General features: G+C 36.3%; 1 protein-coding gene across 2 annotated transcripts in view; it reads right to left on the reverse strand.

Annotated features, from left to right (window-relative positions):
• SLC25A21 (solute carrier family 25 member 21) overlaps nucleotides 1-23,072 on the reverse strand; it is a 254,296-nt gene that overhangs the window by 22,839 nt on the left and 208,385 nt on the right. For both annotated transcript variants that reach the window (XM_048059873.2, XM_048059876.2), the window contains exons 4-5: nucleotides 6,711-6,777; nucleotides 274-333 (exon numbers count right to left, since the gene is read on the reverse strand). In XM_048059873.2, the coding sequence (XP_047915830.1) occupies nucleotides 274-333; nucleotides 6,711-6,777 (127 nt within the window). The remainder of the gene's footprint in view (nucleotides 1-273; nucleotides 334-6,710; nucleotides 6,778-23,072) is intronic.

Genomic DNA, 23,072 nt, shown 5'->3' on the forward strand with positions numbered 1-23,072 from the left:
TCTTCTATGGTAACTGTCAATAACACTTTAACAATGTTAAGACATTTATTTATGACATTATTATTAAGGCATTTGATATAAAAATTAATGTAACTATCATTTCGGCAGATTATGTTATCAGTGTTTCAAAGGGACAAGTCTGTTCTGAGAAACTGTGATTTGGTTGACCAGACCCCTTTATTTTTGGGCTTCTTCTAATATGGGAAGAAACAGATGGGACTGTTCAGAATATAAATATTAAATCAGAACATGAAGTGTTGTATCCATACATACCAGTCCTGGTGGTAATGATGCATATGCTAGTAGCTTCTTGTATTGTTCAAAGGTGAAAAACTGTAAAGAGAAGTTAGATTGAAACTGCATGGGAAAAAAATTATGAGTTAATTATGCAAATTAGTAAAACCAAACTTCAGTGATGTTCCACTACCTCATATCTTGACTAGCCACGTGAAGTTCTGCAAAAAAACATAAGCTACTTTTTTTTCATCCTCTCTGTAGCAGTGTTTGATGTGCAATAGTAGACTATTAGGCTTCAGAACTGATTTTATTAGTATATCGTGCACAACAGCAGCATAAATGCAATTAAGGTTTTATGTAAGAGTTCACTTACAACATACAGTTCTTGTTTCCAATTTATTATTTTCCCTCTAACATCTAATTTTCATACACTTGTATAAATGTAGTAGTGTAATACTATACAGATACTATTATTTGCCACCAGAAGTCACCCTCATATTTAATATATTGCAATCATCTTCACATTTCTCATGAGAAAAATGTAATTGCAGATTTTGAAGACAGAAAGTCTGTAGATTTTTGTAGTTTTTCACTGTCAACCCCATTAATTTTCAGAATACCTTTTTTTTTTTTGTGACATCTTCTCAAAACCGAAGCAGAATAAATTAATAATTTTGTTCTTCCAAGAAGATTGTTGAGAATAATCCTGACTGCACTGAAGTCAGTAACAAGCTTCCCATTGACTTATGCAGAGACACCTTCACAACTGACTTCCTGTTCTGTAGGCACAAACTCTAAGATGCATCAGTCAAGGTATTTTTAAAAGAAAGTGTGTTTGTGATATTTTATAAATTATAAGATGTCCTCTCAAATACAGTCCTGGCCACCCTTGTTCAAAAAATATGAACTCAGACTACAGCATATTGAAAACACGGTTGCCAGGATCCTAAGGAGAACTTAAGTTTTTTTTTTAAGAATGAAGACTGAAAGAAAAAAAATGCTTGTCATGTTTAGTCTAGCAAAAAGGAGGCTGCAAGGGAATGAAAAACAAGGAAAGGAGAGAGAGATGTAACAAAAAAGTGGGTACAAATGGGTATAAACTACTCATAAATGGATTGTGGCTTGACATTAGATGAAACTTTCTCACAGGCAAAGAAGTGGGGTCCTAAAACAATCTTCCAATGGGAGGGTTCTTAATCACTTGTTAGAGAGAGTTTGATAAATTTCTGAAAGGTAAACAGGGAGCAGCAGGGGACTAGACTTGTTAACCTAAGAGATCTTCTCTAGTCCAGTGCTGCCATGAACAGCAACACTCCTTGAAGCCTATCTTGTTTCTAATTCATATTCAGCAAATATGTTGCTGAGGCCACTGAAAAAGCACTTCAGGCTGATGGCACATAAGATAGTTCTGAGGGCACTGAAAAAGAGGCTAGAGCATGAGGAATGAGGATAGCAGAAAATCTTGTGGGTTATAAAGAGTAGATATTTGAGTTCCAGGGAAAACTAAAGATAGTGGAAGTGTTATTTCATGTAATTTTCACAGAAGGAACACTATGAGGCCTGGAACTAAAGCTCACTATTTGTGAGACCTGTCTATCTATCAAGTATTCACTATTTTGTGTGCAAAAGGAAAGTGGCTTTTACATGGCATGTCCAGTATTACATGACTGAACAACAAAAACCTGTCACAGCTTCACCAAGACTGCATAAACACAGGTGGATATTTACTGGAGCAAGAGCTGTCACATCCCTATATAGCAAAAATAAATAACTAAAATCTCTTACCTTCTTGGCTACTTTCCAAAGCTAACCTGTAACACTTAGTTTAGAGCAAGCTGATTCCAATGAAGGTGGGATCCACTGAAAGTCTGTGCATTTCACTCCCATGTATGAGACCATGAACACTCACATATCAACTAGCCATGAATGTGACATACTGTTTCACCATGAGAAAAAGGCAATAGGAAATGAGGCCAACAGAAATGTGGGAATCTTAAGAAACATAAGGGAATAGATTTTTTGGGCAAATCAGAAAGACCTATTCTGGGTCTCATCCAAAGAAGACATCCTCAGTCCCTCAGGCTCAGTTATCACAAACCTATCAGAACAAAACATCCTTTCCATAAATCAAAAGAAATAGAATGAGCACTAAATTGACATTTTAACTTGTTTAGAACCCTGTCCTATGGCTAGTTCAACAACGTTCTTCAGTCGAGACCTGGTTCATCTGGAAAGTCATTAGAATCTTGCCAAAACCAGCAGAGAAATAGATGTTAATGAGTTGATAACAACACCATATTTACAAAAGGGGGGAATGTGTATTATACTTCCATAATGTAAAATTAAGATGTTAAATCCTGAAACTTGAAGGACCAATACTCTGGTCAGTGGATATATACTTTTTTATTATCAATAGGTATTATGTAAAATTTTGCAGAAAAGGCCCTAGAACCAGAGCCTAGATTGTAATTGCCCAGTGTACAGATTGAACACAAATCTTGCAAACATCTTGCAAATATGTTTAAAATCATTGTACTGGCCTTGGCAACAATAATAAAAGATAGAAGTGTTACTTAGACTGTAGGTCTATCTTGGATAACTAAAATATAATGAAGTATTCCTTCTTCCATAATGTGTAATAATTTTCAGTGTTATTTTTACTTATAAGTAAAAGGAAATCTTTGGAAAGTGTCATTTGTAGGTAGGTGAGTTACTTCTCTAAACGAAATTCATTTCTTGTTGCGGTAAAGTTTGCTTTATTCTCTGTCCAGCATCTTTCTACTCATTGTTACCCTCCTAACCTTTAATGGAATTTCTGGTATTCCTTAATGTTTTCCATAGTGTCACAGATCTGTAAAATGGTTGTAATAAAGGCAGAAATACATTACCTAGCAATTTTTTGGTCTTAAAATTTTTACCTTAAAAATCAATAGTTTCCTAGAGTCATAAATAAAATACATACATACATACATACATAATAGTAACTACGCCTCATATATTTTTTTAAAGAAAATAGATAAAAAGAATCTATCTTTTTAAAGAAAATAGATAAATAAAAGGATCAATATAAATGTTGCTGGGTATACGAGTGGCCAGTATACATACAATTTTGCCAAAAGTATCCAGCTATATCATATGGGTTTATATTATATATGTATACCCAAGTTGTTTTTAAAAACAGAGTAATTTGTCTTTTTCTCTATAGTTGTATTAAGTTAACAGCTTTGTGCAAAATAAATCCCACAATAAATGTATTTAAAACATGCTTTTGTGTATAGAATAACCAATATTGTCCATCTGGCAAAGATACACTTTAATACACAGAGAATAGTCAGACTACTTACCAGATGTCTCAATAACTCTAAGGTAAAAATATATGCTTGAAACAAGATGTCTGGGAATGCATGAACAATATAAATTTGCCCCAAAAGTTCATCTGTTAACCATTGTATTGGCATCATCACTTCTTTCCTCCAAGTTCAATCTAACATAAAGTTATAAACTTTGACTTTTCGTCTTCCAGAAATACCAGCTTTCTTTTTTTAGAAGGGAAATAAAGAAAAAAATGTATAAAAAAATAGCAAGATAGACATGAGAACCTACTTGCCTAAAAGTAATCTTCAACACTTAGCATTTAAGCTGAATAACTGTGGCTAAGTAACTTCATTTTATCAGATTTATATTCATTAGCAAATAACCATGCCACGTAAATACAATATTCTAGCAAAACTACATTTCTTCTCAGTACAAAATCTGTCTTGCCCCTTCTCTATACGTTTTCATGAGTTATAAAAGACATTTTATCTAGAAGTTTTCCAAAATGTTCAGTACAAACCAAGGCTGAGAAATTGCCTCTCTGCTTTTTTTTTCCTCAGACCTCAAAGCCATAGTCGTTGATGTAATTCTCCATGACCCTAAATCTCCCTAGTCAGGTTGGCAGCAGACAAGACACATATTTGGGCCTGTTAAATGAGGAAAACCATTAGAAGAATAAAAGGTGGAGAACAACCAAAGAAAGCAGTGACTTTCCACTGTTGTTTCACATTCATATCCTAAGAAGGTTAGTGGAAATTTTTGCCAAGCTGAATTCTCTTCAGGCCAAAGCATAGATTCAAACTCCACTTTGGATGTTAGAAATTGTGCTGGCAGATAACACCTGACATTAAATATCTTCAGAATCCAGGAACTTAAAATCACTTAACTATAATGCCCTATCCTGCCACTGAACCATTGGAATGTAAAATATGGCTGATATCTCACGATAACTTGAAGTCCTGTTGGTGTCTTTGGAACACCATAAAATTGGAACACCATAAAAAGTGTAAAGAATTAAAGAATTCAATGATTTATTTAAAAGCATGTTTAGCATTTAAATATGATTCTCAAGGTTTCAGAAAAAATACTGGGCCCTCACGTAAATGTTCAAGAATTAGGTAGAAAGCATCCCACTAAGGGAGCACCAGTAAAACATTTAAGAAGTTGTGAGCTTATGATGTACAAAACGAGGCTGAGAGAAATGAATTTGTTTATCCTGAAGATATGAAGGCTAACGGGATCTAATTCCTGCCTTCCACCATACAAAGCAGGGTTACAGAGAAGTCAAAGTCAGAAACTTCTCAGAGGTCCACAACAAAAGCACAAGAGGCAATAGGCAAAGTTGCAACAGAGGAAATTTGGATTGGATATATGGCAAAATTCTTCACAGTGAGAGCAATTAAGCACTAGAGCAGGAGCACAGAGAGGCTACAGACTCTTCATCCTTGCAGATTTTCAGAACTCAGCTAGACAAGGTACCTGAGCAACGTACTCTAACCTGAAGTCAGCCATGCTTTCGGCAGGAGGTTCACCAGATGACCCACAGAGATCTCTTTCAACTTAAATGTTTTTATGATTCAACAATCATGTTGAATATTGTGGGGTTTAAGCCAACTTAATCAATATGAGTAAGAGAAAGTGACTCATGATTTTTGAATGACTCAGGATGGTAGGAGAGAAATCAAAGTTGGGGTTGTATTTTATCTACAAATATGCTGGAATCTAAAATGCATGATCAGATGGACTTGGAGCTGTTCCAACTGAAATGCAATGAAGAGACAAAGAAGACATTACAGTCTGAAGAGAACAAGTCATTAGGAAGCTTTTAAATATCATACATTTATTCTTCACTGCCATTTTGCTATTAAATAGAATTTCAGTTTGCTTAGTTGTATTAAATAATTTTGAGATAGGTGACACACATCGTTGGCTTCTAAAATGCTAATGCAAACAAGAAGATGACATTAGCAGAACTCCTTTAGGATTCTATTACAAGGTCACATCCTGGCACTTAATACAAATACTATTCCTCTGTAAAGGAATTGGAACATGAATGATTAATTGCAGGCTAAGGCCCAAGATCATATGCAGCCTTTTTAGAAAGACACCAAAGAAAAAAAAAAGAAAGAAAGAAAGAAAGAAAGAAAGAAAGAAAGAAAGAAAGAAAGAAAGAAAGAAAGGAAGGAAAATCAAGACATTCTGTACAGTAACTGCTTTGAGACACATTTATTGCAACTATAGAAAACTTCAAAGTTCTGAAGTAAGACAAACTTTCGTTCATAACACCATGGATGCTTTGACAGATTTAGAACTGTAAGATGAAATGCTTATTTAGTAGCACTAAAAAAAAGGTTTGCATTTCATAATTGAAAAAATTGGTGTATTGATATTCTTTGCCTAGGAGTGTTACTAAAATAATGTTCCAGAAGCTGAAATAGAGGATAATAAAAGAAAATCGGATCAACATTTGATGTTGAATACACCTTTATAGGCTAGCATCCATTTCAAGAGTAAGAGACCTGGAACAAAAAACTCTTTGCAAGCTAGAAACTTGTACCCGCTAACATATTCAATCTGTAAGAAAACAAGAGTATGGAGCAGTGCTCTTTGAGTACAAGAAAACTCCAGACAGCACTTCAAAGCTACAGATATACTACTTCAAGTTACTTAGTAAGTGCTTACTAGGTGTGGCTTCTTTAAAGGCTTCATTTATTACACTATTCTGAGTATTAGTTGTTTTGTAAATTGGCAGGCATTTCCAATAAAACAAAATGTCTACATTAGAGGTAATTATGAGGTTAAAATATCAATTCTAGTACTCTGTTATAAACATTGCTTATTGCAAAGTTTAATTGCAATCTGTAATTACAATTTGTTTTTCAGTAACAGTTTATATATTTATAGCCTAGCAAAAATAGCCTAGCATTTTAAAGCCTTATACTACACTTCTTAATCAAGAACAGTTTTTATTGTGCTATTCAACAGGAAAGTTTCCTCCTTGTAAAAATCAGAGAATCAATCTGCCAAAGCTTAAGAATCTAATGTTTAGGAGAATCAGTGTAGGAGAAATAAAATATTTTAGAGCTGACACTCTCTCTACTCATATTTTAAAAGGGGAAGCATGTTTATTTTATTATTATTATTATTATTTTTGTTACCTTCACTGCCCTTTTGGGTGTCTCAGCTAAGATGGGAGGGAATATTCCTTTGTAGAAGCCAAGCAATCTATTGAAGAAAAAAAGGAAAAGATTTTGTACGGATAAACAACAGTTCATTGCCATACTGCCAATTCTATTTTCACTTTTACATAAAGCAACTAACATTTTAACATTTCTAAGCATACAAATTTTCTTTGCTTGCTTGCCTGCTAAATAATGTTCTACCTATTCTATTATGTGCTGGTGAGAAGACAATCAAAAGAAGGCAATGAATAAGTAAAAATTCAGTCCATCTTTCCTGAGTAAACAAGTAATTATACTGAAAAAAGAAGAAAATGAAAAGGAAGTATTATTAAACTGTATTAATTTTCTTGACATTGCAATGATATTTAAAATTGAAGTCATGACATCCTGTTTTGGGAAACAAAACTGCGACCAGTAAGTTACATACAAAACCTGCATGCTCATCTCAGATACTAGGTTAAGGCATCTTTTAAAATTTAGTTTAGTTTTACATATGCTTGAAAATACATGAAATAACCTTTGTTTGACAACTTAATTTTAAACACAAGTTAGCTCTTCACAGAGACATAACAGAATACATGTAATTTCTCTTGGAAAAAACATTCAGGCAGTATCTTGCTGAGGTAGTCATTCAGTTTATAATAGCTGCAGTCTTTTGGAGTTGGGTTGAAGCTAAAGATCAACTTGTTGTGGCACTTCGCATCGCAGTATCTAAATTTTATATATAATATATAAATGTCATATATATATAATTACATATAAACATTTTATATATAATAATATATAATACTTTAACATAATTTTATGTCTTGCTACAAGGACACATGGTATTTGAAGGCAGCCTGAGTTCTGCTTACAAGACCAGCGTGGACACATAAGGTTGGGTCTTGGGAATGTTCTAAACATCAGGTAGTTCTCAAGAACCCCAGCTGAGGTAAGAGCAGATGTAGTTCCTGTCTGCTAGGCCTCCACATTGCCTAGGTAGTGCTTAGCTCAGAATGATGTCTAATGCAATGAGGAAGAAGGTACTTTGCCAGCCAACACAGGTATATCTTAAAACTTATCATCTTCAGAGCTCATATTCTTCTTCCCTGTAAGAAGGAAACTGTCTATAGACAAAATCACTTCTTAAAGCAAAGTTTTTGCATCCTTTTGAAATATTTAAAGGTTGAGATTCACTTTTATAAAACAGCCTATTATGTGGAATACTTTTACAGGGTGTAGAAGAGTAAGCACAACAGAATCTCCGATAGTTATCCTGTGCACATCAAAAGAAACCAATTAAATTCACACTCCCCACCTGACTATAAAAAAACACAAATGCTCTATCATCTTTTTCACCTTTCTTCTAACATTTCTTTCAAGTCCTCTTCCTAAGCTGCTCCAATGTAAATAAAATATTTAGGCTTTTTAAGACTTTCCAGAGTGGGAATATCACTTATCCTTCCTATGAAGTGAGCAAGGTACAGATTCCAGTCCATGATGAAAAGAAATGTTGAACATTTTATACAATGATGGTTTCATGACAAAATACTGAAAGCCCTTGGATAAGAGATTTCAGGAATTCAGTCAAGGAGTTAGATGTTTGAATTTCCCCCAAGCCTCAACTTAGGAACATAAATATATATACATAGATACTTAACTATGTACATATATCTATACGTATATGTACCCCTACAGATGTAGATATAGATATAACCATACAGATAGATATACATATCCACAGATATTGATATAGCGATATAGATATAGTGGATACATGCTTAACCTTAACAGTTCATACATATTCAATTTACTCTTGCTGATTCAGCAAGCTATTGAAATGTTGAATAACTTTACGCAAGTGATTCATACAGTTTAATGTGAGTTCAAACTGAAATTGAGGTCCAAGTAGGATCAGCAACAAGAACACAGATCCCTATAAACACTTTCTTCTTTTCAGCTCAATCTAAAACTCTGTAAGCATATCTACAACAGGCATCCTGTTTAGAATTTCTAGTACTCCAGCATGATTGGAAATGGAAAATGAAATATACTCCACTGCTCTACTCACAAGTGTAGCTCTCGCTACAGAGAAGTGAGACCTGAACTTAATCCAGATTTTCTCATTACTAGAAGATGAATAAGCAGAGAAATATGCAGTGTAACAACTCTGTTAGTTCTAGAATCCCACTGCGCCATTACCTAGACAGCAGGACAGGTTGCTTTTTCAGTGTAGCCTTCACATATATTGAAATATATGCAGTTATTGAATATATAAACATTGTAACATTCCCGCGGTCTCTGAAGGTCTCAGAGAAAATGTGGAGCGGAAGGATATAGCAGGAATAGAGCAACAGATCTGCCATTTCAGCAGTCTTGAGAGGCAGATAATTGTGTCTAAAAATAACAACATTCTATCATATTTGGGTGTTGAAATAGCAGCAATTCAGATGATCAGCAGGCTACGCTGTGGGTTGTTTGAAAATTCTAGAGAAATGGGAACTGAAAATACAACAAACAATTATCCATTGCTCCTGAATCTCAGAGTCACAGAATGATTGAGGCTGGCAGAGACCTACGGAGGTCATCTGGTCCAGCCCCCTGCTCAAGCAGGGCTCCCTAGAGCAGGTTGCCCAGGACCGTGTGTAGTCAGGTTTTGAATATCTCTAAGGAGACTCCACAACCTCTGTGGGCAACCTGTGCCAGTACTCCATCACCTTCACAGTAAAGAAATCCTGCTTGATGTTCAGACAGAACCTACTGTGTTCCACTTTGTGCCCACTGCCTCTTGTCCTGCTAGTGGGCACTACTGAAAAGAGCCTAGCTCCATCTTCTTTGCGCCCTCCCTTCAGGTATTTAGACATATTGAAGGGATCCCCCCGAGCCTCCTCTTCTCCAGGCTTATCAGTCCCAGCTCTCTCAGCCTTTCCTTATATAAAAGGCACTCCAGTCCCATAATCACCTCTGAGGCCCTTACTAGACTCTCTCCAGTAGATTCATGTCTCTTCATGTATTGGGAAGCCCAGAACTGGGCAGAGTACTCCAGGTGCAACCTCACCAGAGCTGAGTGGAGGTGAAGGATCACCTCCCTCCACCTGCTGGCAGCACTCTTCCTAATGCTTGAGAGAGCAAGCACTTCAGAGAACCTGGCATGCTGATTTCCCAGAAAGGGTCAGGGTTTGTGCTATTTATTTATGCTCATGGTGCCTTGCAGGTATTTCCTTGCTTAAATGAAAATGCTTGAGTTTGCTTCAGGTAATAGCTTAAACCCTGATCTGTTGATTTCGTGTTCCCTTTCGTTCCCATCACCCCAGGCCCTTTGCTTGTCAGCCCCATCCATCGCTCTGTCACAAGTCTGCTGGTAGCTCTCACCCTCACCTGTTTTCCCTGGTTTAAAGCCCTCACCAGGTTAGCCACCCTGACCCAAAGATACATGTGCAGAGATATCACTGTGCATATTATGTGAAGCTGATCTGCTGCAAGGCCAGCACAACAATGTTCTCTTGGAAGAACCTCTACTGTGAGTGAGGAGAATGTGCAGAGCTCAGCAGCTATATTCATGACCCTACAACTGGGTTTCATTGCTTTATTTCTCTTTTCTTCTGTGGTGGCATATTTCACCATGAAAAACAGACAGGAAGGAGTTAAGATCTATTCCTATGGAACACATTAAGTTTAGAAATCTAAAAACACATGAAAACTTTGAGGATATACATATGTATATGCAATATGTAATTCAGTAAACATGGTAAGGACTAGTTCAGTATTTAATTATGAAATGTGGCTTTTTTTTTTTTTACTTCACTTGAAATAGAAGCTGAAAAAAAGGTTAGAAAGCAAAGTTACTGAGGTGAAAGAAATAAGCAACTAAAACAATCTCATCTCATCACCACATCTTGTCAACTGAATAAATTTTTGCATTAAGCACAAATTCATATAGAAACTTCTCTTTCTGAGGTGGAGCAGCTGCCCTCAACTTTTCCAAATAATGCTTTAAAAATCATGCCCATTAAGGATTTATTTATTTGAAATTTTGCAGAATTAGCTATTTATTTATTTTTCAAAACTAACACGATGATAACAGAAACTTAAATGGTTCTCATGTCAGCCAGAAAGTACATACTACACACAAAGATTTATACTTCTTTTTTCCTCGGTCAATAACACCAAGTCAGCCTACTTGCACACAGTGTATAAAATTTTTCAAAGTCAACTAATGAATGGTGATGACACTTCACATTTGAAAGATATTGTCACCTGGATTCAGGCCTTCCTACAGAAAACTGGTGTTCAGCAAAATTATGGAACAGCAGCAGCGATCACTGCAGCATGTGATAAAAGAGAGAGGACGTGACATCATATCCCTAGCTAGAAACATTGGAAAGAACAAGTAAATCTCTAACAGAAACACAGCTAACACAGCTACATCTTATTTTGTTTCAGCAGTAAGGGTCTAAATGAACATCACCATTCAATTGTATTCTGGGCAACAGCCCAAACTCATCTTTGCAGCAGTTGATTTTGAAACATTACAGTCAATCATATCTTCTCAATTTGTTCTTTCAGGCTTTTGCTATCCTTCTGGTTTCCATTTCTTGTTTGGAAGCCTTGAGTCATTCAGCCTGGCAAGACGACCAGCCTAAATCAGTTATTTTCTCCAAATTATGCTGAAATTGGGATCTTGCTTAGTTTGTTGTTTTCTTCCTCTCTTTCACATAATTTTCCCTTTAAGGATCTAATAAAGCTGATTGAAGGCATGAACACAATATTGCTTTTCTCCTGTTGCTGTCAAATCTAAGTCCCTTACCCACATTGTTTTATAATTGAAAAAAAATACCTCTTAGGTCCATTTCTACATTCATTACCTCTGCATTATCCCAAGTACAAATAGAAGACCTGGGTTTCATGATCATGTCAGTTATATTAAACGGAATGCACAACTTTCTGTTTTTACAAGAATTTTTCTTTCAACAAAGGGAAGGAATTTTGAAGACATGCTTGGCAGAAGGCTGGGTATTCTTAAAAAAAAAAAAGGAAAAAAAACACAAAACAAAACAAAAAATCAGAACACATACCTGAATGTAACAAAATTTGCTTAAAATTTTATTTACACCAAGGAAAAGATACGCATGGTATGTAACATGTTGTGAGTTTATTACTATCAGAAGGTGAAACAACTGAAAACAGGGCAATATGACTTTAATATATGCTACTAGTGTGAAGTAATCTTTATGATGACCTAGCTGGAGATTTCAAAGATTTTAAATTCCCAGAAGTTAGAGGAAAACTATCAAGTGCTTAGTGAAAACAGACACAAATTAGTACTTCCTGCTGAGAAAAATGGACAAACAATTTAGCTATTTATTTTGAGAGCAGCAACCCACTAGCCAATTGTCACCCATGTAGTTCATCCTAATTACTGTGCCTACAACCGTTTGCCCATCTGAAGAGGTATGCTATAGGGGAATCTGGGTGTTATTCAGCAGGAACAGGCACGGAGCTGGGCATACCTGAAAAGATATTAAAGGTTGGAAACATTCATAGAAAACCAGGTTTCAACACTCTGTTGCTAACCAAAAATCTTTTTTTTTTTTTCCTTGTGAAGTATGTTTTGTATATTATCCTACTGCAAATGTTAAACACATGTCACTACAGGAACCTCAAAGAAAGCTATTAATGACATACTTATCCAAGTTAGCTTCTGAATTTCTATTATGCAAATATATTTCTGTATCTATTCTTTGCCTCTTATACAGATACCTGTCATTTTAGACATCAGCACTAAATACTAGGTACTTATTTTCACGTCATATTTATTTTTTTTTTCACTGAGCTCTCATTTATCTAGATCACCATTGGCTACAACACATGGGAATTAAGGAAAACATTTTTTTTTTTTTTTCACAGCAAGTAAAAGTAATACAGAATTATATGTTACGGTGGGGCTGCAGTAACACTAATGTTATACTATATGCTAAAAGAAGACCAAAAGTCCAGCTATAAGGATACTAGAAGTACACTGACTCAGGAAAGAAATCCCTCAAATAAGTTAAGGCAACACAGAGTATGAAAAGTGACTGGCTAAAAAGGAAGAGACTATCAGTGAAAGGTACTCTTAAGATACTTCAGAAAAATACTAAACAGTGGAAGAGCTGGCTCAGAAACAATCAGTCTGGCTAAGAAATGGATTAATAATCAGCATCAACCTACCTCACTTATTTAAAACGACAGTCATCACCATATTTACTGCATGTGGGTCAGATTATGAAGTTATTATGATCCATCATCCATGTGACTTTGTTATTCTTACTGAGAAATGAGTCTTTCTTCCATGATTTTTAATCACCTCTCAATTTCTTGTTCAAAATCCTTGCTAATTTTTGGCTTTCTAGTCTGCACTCTGAATTTAAATGAGTTACAGGACACACCTAAATATAAATCCCTCAAGAGAGGGAAAGACGATACCTTCCCCTTCCTTTCTCATGTCTATGGCAGCAAAAAGTGGGAGTAAAAAAAAGGGATCTTTGTTAGAATTTCTCACTATTCAAATGATTGCCCTCTATACTACTTATTCCTGTATTCTTTCTGGGTTTCACTATACCTAAGCATTTAAAAAAAGAAACACCTAGGAAGGTGAAGTTTGAAGTTAAAGCCCTGCATTGTAATGGACAACATAGCCTCGACAGTTTTCCGTGTGTGAAAAAAAAAAAAAAAAAAAAAAGAAAAAAAAGAACATCTTCTGACTTTTTGTTTTGAATATGATTATAAATTAAGTGTATATTATTACCCTGTATTGCTCAAGTAGATGCACTTAAGTTAAATTTAACCGGATTTTTAAATGTCTAAGTACTCAAATCTATTTCAGATACAACAACTGATTGAAAGTGTGCTTAATTAAAGAAGTGATTGTCATAAGCTGTTCAGAGTAGGTCAGTCATTCAGACACCCACACCCTGGCATGCCTCTAGGCTGAGTACTCAGCTGGTATAGCCATTTACCAGCACCCATCAGCAGCGGAGCCTGGTGGCCTGATGCTGGAGTAGCCGTCTGTGTTGGCAAAGCAGGCAGCAGCTGCTTGTGGGACACATTTTGCTGGGGAGAGTGCAATGCAAGTGCCTGGGGCTGTAAAGCTGGACTGACCACTGCTGCCAAGGGAGGAATTGGGCCATATGGGATGATTGCGACTGCTGCGGGGTGGAAAGGCAGGACCCTGCCAGCTGCAACAAGCACTGCTCGCTGCTGCTTCTGCAGTTCCCCAGCAGCAGGAGCAGCAAAGTGCACCCTGCAGGGCTTGGTGTCACCTTTGCCTCTTCTTTCTTAACACTTTTGCATTCTGGCCCCCATCACCAATGAATGAAAGATCAATTTTACCCATGGTCTGTTTGATGCAATTCCCGTTGAAATCGCTGCAAATGGAAGCGTTATTATCACTGGCAGACGGTCTAGGTTCTTACAAAATTGCTGGGCTGCAGAATGGGTCTACATGTCTCATTTCTTATGACTGACAGCATTTTCTTCTCCAAAAGACTTTCCCTGTAACTGCCCCTTTGTTTGCAATAGAAATAAGATACAGACATGCCAAAACAGCTTTGCCTAGAGCTTCTGAAACAGAAAAATTCTTCATTGCATTTTGGATTGTCAGAACTGGCAGAATGCTTCATTTGTTCAGTAGGAGTTTTAGTTGTTCAAACACTAGAAGAGAATTTATCTTCCCCCCCTTTTGCTAACAGTACTGCTGTAACTGGTACGACAGGAAGCAGTCACTGTTTTAAAGTAGCTCCATACATACGTCTCTTGAAGGTAAAGAATGCAAGAAAATGATTCACTTTTAGTTTTGATACCAGATAAAAACAGGCTTTGTAGCTCTGTGCTATTTCTGACAATAAAACAAAATAAAGTAGTTGAGAGGATAACTAGATGGGTTTTCTGGAAGAGACTGACAGCATTTGTCTGTGTTAAACTGATGCTATGACTCATTAAAGGAAAATTCATGAGATTAGCAAAATTTTCTGTACTTGCCCTGAGAGTGCGCCCTACTTGGATCAGTAGTGACTCAATAAAAGTACAACAGTTTAATTTCATCAGAAAGAATGTGTCTCAGGAAGGAAATTTTTGATTGCAAGTTAATGCTAAACTTCACTGGAATAAGTTATGCTCTTCAACATCCACATGTGTAATCTCCAGGGAGTTACATGACTACATGTATTCTTTCCCATCTGCTGGCTAAATATGAGATTTAAGAGGCTTTCAGTGTCATTATATAGATTAGTGACTCTCCCAGGAGGACTCTAGGTTCACAATACACTCAATAACTTCCAATGAGATTTAGAGGACCAACTTTCAGAGATCATTTTATCTGTGCATGGGTTTTGCACCTGCAATTATTTGTGCTTGTAATTTAGGTTACTTAAATGTTTTTAATTTATAGATGCAATCAGTGATGTAGATACTTAAATAAACTGAACTGCAGGCAACTATAAGTGCAGGTGCAAAATTTTGCCTGCAATAATTTGGATTCATAAACATATTGATCTTCTGAAGTCAAAAGTAAAAACTACGCTAGTAGTTTTATAATGTTTTTAACTGACTAAAAAATTTACATATTATTACTGTTTCTCAAGAAAGTCTCAAGGCAGATTTTTTTAGCTTTAAAAAGAAAAAGGTATCATTAAAAATATACATGCACATAATAATTAATTTAATTCCGTCTTTTAGTATCTTGACCTTTGGTGTATTTTTCTTACTCCCTTTACAGTACCTCTAGCAGGAAATCATAAAAGATTCATGATTTTGTAACAGGAATACTGTTGATAGTTGAACCAGTAGAGTGAGACAGTCTTATACGCACAAAGTGTGAGGTATTTGTAGCACCACTAAGGTAGTGAAAAGCACCATGAATACATACACATCCTGGGAGTTGGATTTCCATCTGGCAGACAGTGGTGGTGTATAGATGTACCTTGGGAGTGAAGGGTGTTATTATACAGATGCATGAGGAAACTCACGCGTGGCAGCTACCTGTCAAAGGACAAAATACCTCTGTGTGTCACTGAAAGTGGGTTGTGTCGCAAGCCTCTCTTCACTCAGGAGGAGTTAATCATTATGAGGGAAATCAGTAACAGAATTTTTCATTAAGAAAGTTATTAGAAAGAGTTTTATTACATGGGAGTAAGAAAATTGCTCCTCAAAAAAGGCAGAAAGTTGTTGCGGTTAGTGCCAGGTACTGGGCCAGTGACATGGATCATTTCCACCACCTCCAGGATGCCATCACAGAGGGCTGGTGTGGTGCAACTGGTGTGAAACCAAGCCCCGATCCTTTGTTTCAGCCTGGGCTATGCTGTTTAAGAAAACTCCGTCACATGAAGGCCTTCATTATACACTGACTGTCATGGATGCTGGAACCATGCCCAAAAGGATACCTCCTATTGTTCATGCACCATGCGCAAACGCCCTAAAAATACCATACGGATTAATACCTTTTCCTCAATGTTATTCCGATCTAAGAACAAACAGAGTTGACAGTTAATAGAAACAAACCTATTTTCATTTTTTAGCACAATACATTCTGAACATGAAAGCTCCCTTTTCAGGCAATCTGCAGCAATGCGTCCAAACTGATTCCACTTTCAATACCTCCTGTGCTGTGATGACATTCCTCTCGTACTTCTCACACCGTTTTTAAGATAAAACACCATAATGCCATGTTATTACTTTGTCTGGAGAGGTAACTAACCTTCACTCTGAGTCTCTCAAAGGGAATGACAGATGAGGTAAGTTTAAACGACTGAGAAATGAAGAAGACTTAGCAAAGATTTACCAAAGAAATCCAACCAAAGCTGACTGCTGAAAGAATAGAAAGATTTTGCAAGGCTTTAGACCAGTGCTACGCGTCAGTGTGGTTACCAATGAAAAACCTGCTAGAAGATTGTGGTGCAGAGATATAAACACCTTCTAAGACCAGATCTACATGAAAGACAAATGTGTGAAGGGAAGAACCATGTAGATGTTGTTGTCTTAATTAATATTATTATTATTTGTTATTTAGTGATATACTCTTATTTTCTGTAGCCATGCCTCACCTGTCAATAGTCTGTTCACCTACATAGACATCTGTAAAGAAACTTGACACTTTTTTTTTTTTTAAAGTAATGGAGTCTGTGCCTCAGTGATGTGGCAGTTTCTACTGAATTTAAAACAAAACAAAACAAACAAAAAAAAAAACAACTTGCAAGTTGTTCTTTGAGCAGCATACCTGCCTCAGCAGGTTTAACTTGAACATCTCTTTTGAAATGTTTTCTTTTTCTCAATATACTCTTCTGATCCAGCACCCTTCTCAACTCGAACTCTTCTGCAGAAAAGAAATTTTGCCACTTTGGCATTGAATAAACAAAACAAACCAGTCCTCTCTCCCAGATTACTCTTAAAAGCATGCAGAGTATTTCACTTTACAAATGAACAAAATGTTTCACACAGCAATCCAAGTAAAAGCAACACAAGTTATTTTACAGCACACAGTGTGATTTTTTTAGTATAACTTTTCTGTGTTATATAACTTGAAATAGTAGTAATACCATAATACCTTTATATATCTCAAAAAAGTAAATTTTGATCAAACTTGCTTTTCTTCTAGATCTCTAATTTTCTCTGTATTTGACAAAGAGAAATCTTTTTTTTTTATTATTTTTTTTTTCTCTTGCCTAGCTCACAAGCATGCCATTAGGCTTGCTCAGCAATCAGCTCTGAGTGTTTAGGAGTCAGCTACATTAGCCAGAGATTATCACTGCACCTTTGCAGCCAGCAGTATGGTTTGCCATGATCTCACAGTCTGTAAGTGTAACTGCAATTTGCAATCACACTTCTTCCTCATTCGCCATCATCAGAGACCATTACAAAGTGAGTATAAACAACAGTTCACTAGCTATGACTAAATGATCACCTGGTGCTGTACAGAGAGAAACGTGAAAACCATCCCTACAGACAGTAAAACTAGACAGGACACAAGAACACATTTATCTTGTTTTGACTGGGGTAACAAGCAGCCACAACACCAGTTTCATTGCAAACCTGCACCTGGCAAGCTGCTGCTGAAGAAAATAAAGTCTGCTATGAGCAGATTTGCAAGGCAAGGGTGAGCAGAGAGCTCAAGCTGCAATGGTTGCTGCTGTAGCTGCAGGTGATGCTGAAGGAGCAGGTGTTGAAGTGGTCATGAGCTCTGGGGGTCTGGAGGCAATGCCAGGTTAAAAGGCATCAGATGCTACCAATAACAATATGCAACACAGCAGATCCTTCTATGGGCTGTGCTTTGCTGTAAATTAATAATGCTGAAAGGCCTGGAAGTGTCAGTGAGCTTTAATAAAATGTGCCTGCAGTTCAAGAAAGAAGCCCGTAAGATTTATGATTTGTACTGAAACTGTGTAAAAATGACAGTACAGTATAAAAACTCAATAGTGTTGATAACAGCCTTGTGGTCTCCCTTGGGTTATAAAATTCACACAAGGACATCACCTGAAACCAGCTGAAAATTATTTAGATAGTTGCATAACTTAAGAAGTAAGATAAATCATGAATTCCTGAGAAGCAGTATTTCTTAAAGCAGTTCAACTTAACTTTCTTTGTGCCATGATGCACTAGTTGGTTTAAGACAAGCTTTTCTTCCTGGGAAGAACACTCTTTAGTAAGCAAATTTCTACACTTTCATGGGTAAAAGTGAGTAACAGTAACAAAGCTATAGACTCTTCTTCACTGATTCAACTCCTACTGAAGTCAAAGTAGTCCTCTGCATTTTAATAGAATTTATACTATATCTTTTGTAAAGAAGATTTAAGTGAAGTTAGAAAACATAACTACCTCTTTTCTTTCAAAGACTACATAGTCCTTAGTTCTTCTCTACATATTCAAGACCCCTGCAGCTTTTTGTACTGTGGTTCCATTTCCCTATTTTTCTTCAGTTTTTATCTATGAAGCCCATGATCTTAGTTCCAAAAAAAAAAAAAAAAAAAGTTTGGTACCATAAATTATTCAGAGACAAAGCAGAGCAGACTACTGCTACGTTCAAGGATTAAGCAAACACACTTCAATGAATTTGGCTTATGAATACTGACATATGTCTATTGCCCCAAACATGTATATATACACACACACCACTAACAAATACGACCAGTCTTACATGAAAAACATTGTACATTTTGATTCAGGATTTATAACAGAAACATTTTTTTTTTGTTTAGAGATACTTAAAAAAATGGCTAAATGTACATTCTGATAATGAGTGTATAAAACTTACTCTTGAGGATACAAGAAATCATAAATAACCAATAGAGAGTGGAAAGAGAAATGTAATGCTTTCCATCATCTCTGGGGTCTGCCCTGCACGTGGAACCCTCAGAAACCACAAAGCATAAAGCAGTGCCTCATAATGTAATGAATACCTGTAGTTTGTAGGAAAAGCACATTCACTCCACATACAGACTCAGGATGTAGTAGTGCACAGAGCCCTGGTACTGTAGCTCGAGCCTGCTACCATTTGAGCTAAAGCAGAACTACAATAGCTGGCACTAGCAGCAGCTCATTTATCCTGTCTGCAGGTAAGCCAGCAGAGCACACACACAGACAGAATAACTTTTCAAGTAAAATGAGTAGAGAAAGGAGGTAAGGAGAAAACTACAGCTTTGTATTAAGTTTAGCGTAGATACCTATCTAATTAATTCATTTTTCAAAATTATTTAAGCCTCTGGGAACGCAGCCTTCCTACAAGACGTTATACTCAAATGGCACTACATCACAACAAGTCAAGCACATAAAATCAGCTTAGAGATGACGAATAATGAAGTATTACTTGAGATTTTCAGCTTATTCACTCCATACTTGTTTGTGATGATGTGGTAAAAAAAATGCTTTGGATCTCGGTTTTAACCATTTTACTGGACATCTGGTGTTTGCTGCTTAAAGTTTCACTATTACCAGGGTCATTGTAATTCTATAGCACATCTGGGCCAAATTCCCTGGCAGATTTTAGCGAATTCTGCGGCAGTGGAAACATCTGTAGCTGCACACAGTTCCACACATACAGAATTGTGAGAAGCTGCAGAATGTTCTTGGATCTTTCACATGTCAGTGTCCAGGAAATAACCCACCAGTAATGGATTATCTTTTGGCAATTTTTTTAAAAAACTTCTGTGGGATACATCCAAATCGAGTAAAACCACACAGATTCTAATCACTAACATTTTATTTTCATCAGTTATTAAAGAAAACACTGGTTCCTCAGTTTTCATGTTTTCAGAACACACAGCATTTGGAAACATTTTCTTGTAAGTTGATGGACTGATTCAATGGACTGGCCCACTGTCACTGAAAATTTTGTGTACTGCAAATAAAGCTTAGGCTACAAGAGCTGAAGAGAGTAAGAGGAAAACTTAGCAATAGATTCCCTCAGTGAAGGACTAGATACAGTAATCATGATTTTTATCTTCTAAGGTAAAAATAAAGATTAAAAATTGTAGCATTATCACGTCCACCATTTGTGTGCAATCAACTTTTGTATTAAAATTCTTTTAATGACATTATACCATAAAATAAGTTTCATTTACTTGCTTTAAAATGATGGTATGAAACTATTACTTGTTACAAAGAAAGGCTTGTGAGAATGAGTGCCTTGGAAGAAATAGTCTCTTACTCCCCAGACCCTGAAATATTTCTGCCAACCTGTTACATTTAAATCAATATATTACAATTGCCTGGACTTGATCCAACACTTTCCTTTGAAAAAAAAAAAAAGCAGAAGGAAAAAGAAAAAAGAAAATCCTAGCACCAGCTTTCTTTCCAGTAGCATAACACATCACTGACCACCAGATGACTAACTAAATTTGTTATTTGCTGAGTCAAGTAGTTCTTGTTGTATGTGCTTAGACTGGCAAAGTGAATCATTGGACGGGTAAGACCTCATTTATATTTCAGTCTAAATTCTAAACTGAATTAAACCCTAAATTCTTAAGAACTATAGCAAATATATTGAAGGCAATAAGGCTGGGACTGCAGTGAGTTAGCCTACAGAGTTTTTTCAGCCTCAGATGAGACTTTAAGTCATTTTACAGGGAAAGAAAAAAAAAAAAAAAGCAGTATACCAGGACGTATAATGAAAATGATAAAGAGCAATAATCTGGGCAACCCATATATGTGGACAGAGCAGTGTGAAAGGGAGAGCATAAGGATGCCTAACACAGGAAGGGAGATCTATGACTAGATACAGGGTTAGAAAGATTTGGAACACATTTAATAGCTCCATTTAGTAACTACTTGTTATAGGGCAGGTTCTCTTCAGCAGCGTACCCTCTTTTAGAAATGCCTACACCTTCCCAACACAGCTTTCCCCAGCTGCTTGTTTCCATTTCTATACCACAGTCTTTCACAGTCATTTGTGCTAATATGCTTATCAGTATGACCACACTGTATGCCAGATCACTGAATAGTGGAGAGAGGAATTCAAAAAGGAAATGCAAGGTGGCTGGGAACAGTGGAATTCTTCTTCTGAAATTGAAATCTTCTTCCAAAAGAAAGAAATATATGTGGAGATGACAGGACAAGAGCAAACGAAGCTGAAATGTCAAATTTGTGATGGATGAGTAACATTGAATATTTATGGCTTGAAATTCTGTTCAGGCTGACTGAACAGATTTTCAATAGGGATTACAAGACATTTCACTTTGCTATATTTGTTCTCATACAGGTTAAAGACAACATTGATCTTGAAGGTAGAGAATCTGAGCAGTAGGATAGGTGGAACAGACGGAAAGAGACAGAGAGGATGCCTAGAACAAGGAATTTGTGATAGTCCCAGACTGAGGCAGAAATTCCTCACTGGCGAACAGTAAAAAGACTCTGACCCTTCAAAAACAAACCATACTCCCCAAAAGGATTTCCTTTTCACCTCGAAGGACAAATCTGTGCTATCACATCTTCATCTGTATCCAATCTTGCTTAAAAAGAAGGAAAAAAACCCTCCCTCTCATACATCTAGTCATTTGTGCATTAAGAACAAATAATCCATCTTGATCCCTGACAGTGACTTGCTGAAGCTCTGAAGCATGATGTAAGTACTATCATTACTATAATGCAAACCTGCAAATGTTATAGTAAGTTTAGGGCAGTGCAAGATTTCCTGTTCTCAAAGCTTCATTCAAGAAGGGGTTTGAGTTAGGACACTAAAGGACAAATTCAGAATGAATCCTTTAGGATCTATCATTTTAATGATACACATTTTCATCTGGAAACTACATTAAATAATATTTGCAAAGACTCAGGTAATGTCCCTCCAGCAAAAGTCCCCAAGAAAAACCCCTCTAGCTGATTGTTCCAGTGTTTTTTTACATTCAGAGGAAACTGCATTTGAAGGCCGAATTGCTAAACATCCCAGGTACTGGTTGTGCTGAGCTGATACTGTGGCTGGCATGAGTCTAAAAACCTTGAATTCATAGGTGTCAGAAAACTTTTTCCATAGGTGAAAAATACAGAACAATCAAGTAAATTCTCAGTATTCCCTTTCACCACCAGAAAAACTTAACCCCTTGAACTTTATGACACAAGGCTCATTTTCCTCCCATGGCTGTTTTCTGGTGCTCTCAAATTTCTACAGCATATCTATATTTTCTTGAAGTGTTGATTCAATTCAGTATCACTTAATTTAGTGTCTTCACATTTTCTTTGAAGTGTTCAGTACTGTATCAGCTGTCTTACCAAAGTCATGGACAGAGGCAATACTTCCTTACTATTCTTTAGTTGCACACAGCAGTTTTTAAACTTTAAGATTGAGTGATCCTTTTTGCTACACTACAGTCTTATAAGCTCATGTTCATATAATTATCTTTAACTACTAATTCTTTTGGTACTACTGCTTCCCAAGACACTGCCCTTTACATTATTGATATAACAAATACAATATGAATTCTGATTACCCCATGACTTTGTATTTGCCTACATGAAAAGGCAATTAGTTTTATGATGACCTTGTAATTGGGTGTAATTTACAACAAATACCTGTTCTAATTTGCTGTCCCACCAGTGTTTGTGTTAATTGACTCACTTGCCAATTTTATTAAATGTTCACCAGGAAGGAATCACAATACTGACTGTAAGTGCTTATTTTAACTTCAACTATGTGGTTTCTTTGTTTTTATTTAACTGAATCTCTTCCCGCTCTTAATTATTGTTCCCTCCTTGACTCAGAAATACTAAGGGCTGGGCTGAATTACAAATTTGATTCCAGAGATAACGATGTCTTTGAAGCATTCCCAAACAAACCTTGAGGAAAAAAAAAAAAAGGACAAAAAAGAAAAGACTTTAACTGATAATATTTCAGCA

This window comes from Anser cygnoides, chromosome 5 (genome assembly GCF_040182565.1).
Source record: "Anser cygnoides isolate HZ-2024a breed goose chromosome 5, Taihu_goose_T2T_genome, whole genome shotgun sequence".
NCBI classification, from domain to species: domain Eukaryota; kingdom Metazoa; phylum Chordata; class Aves; order Anseriformes; family Anatidae; genus Anser; species Anser cygnoides.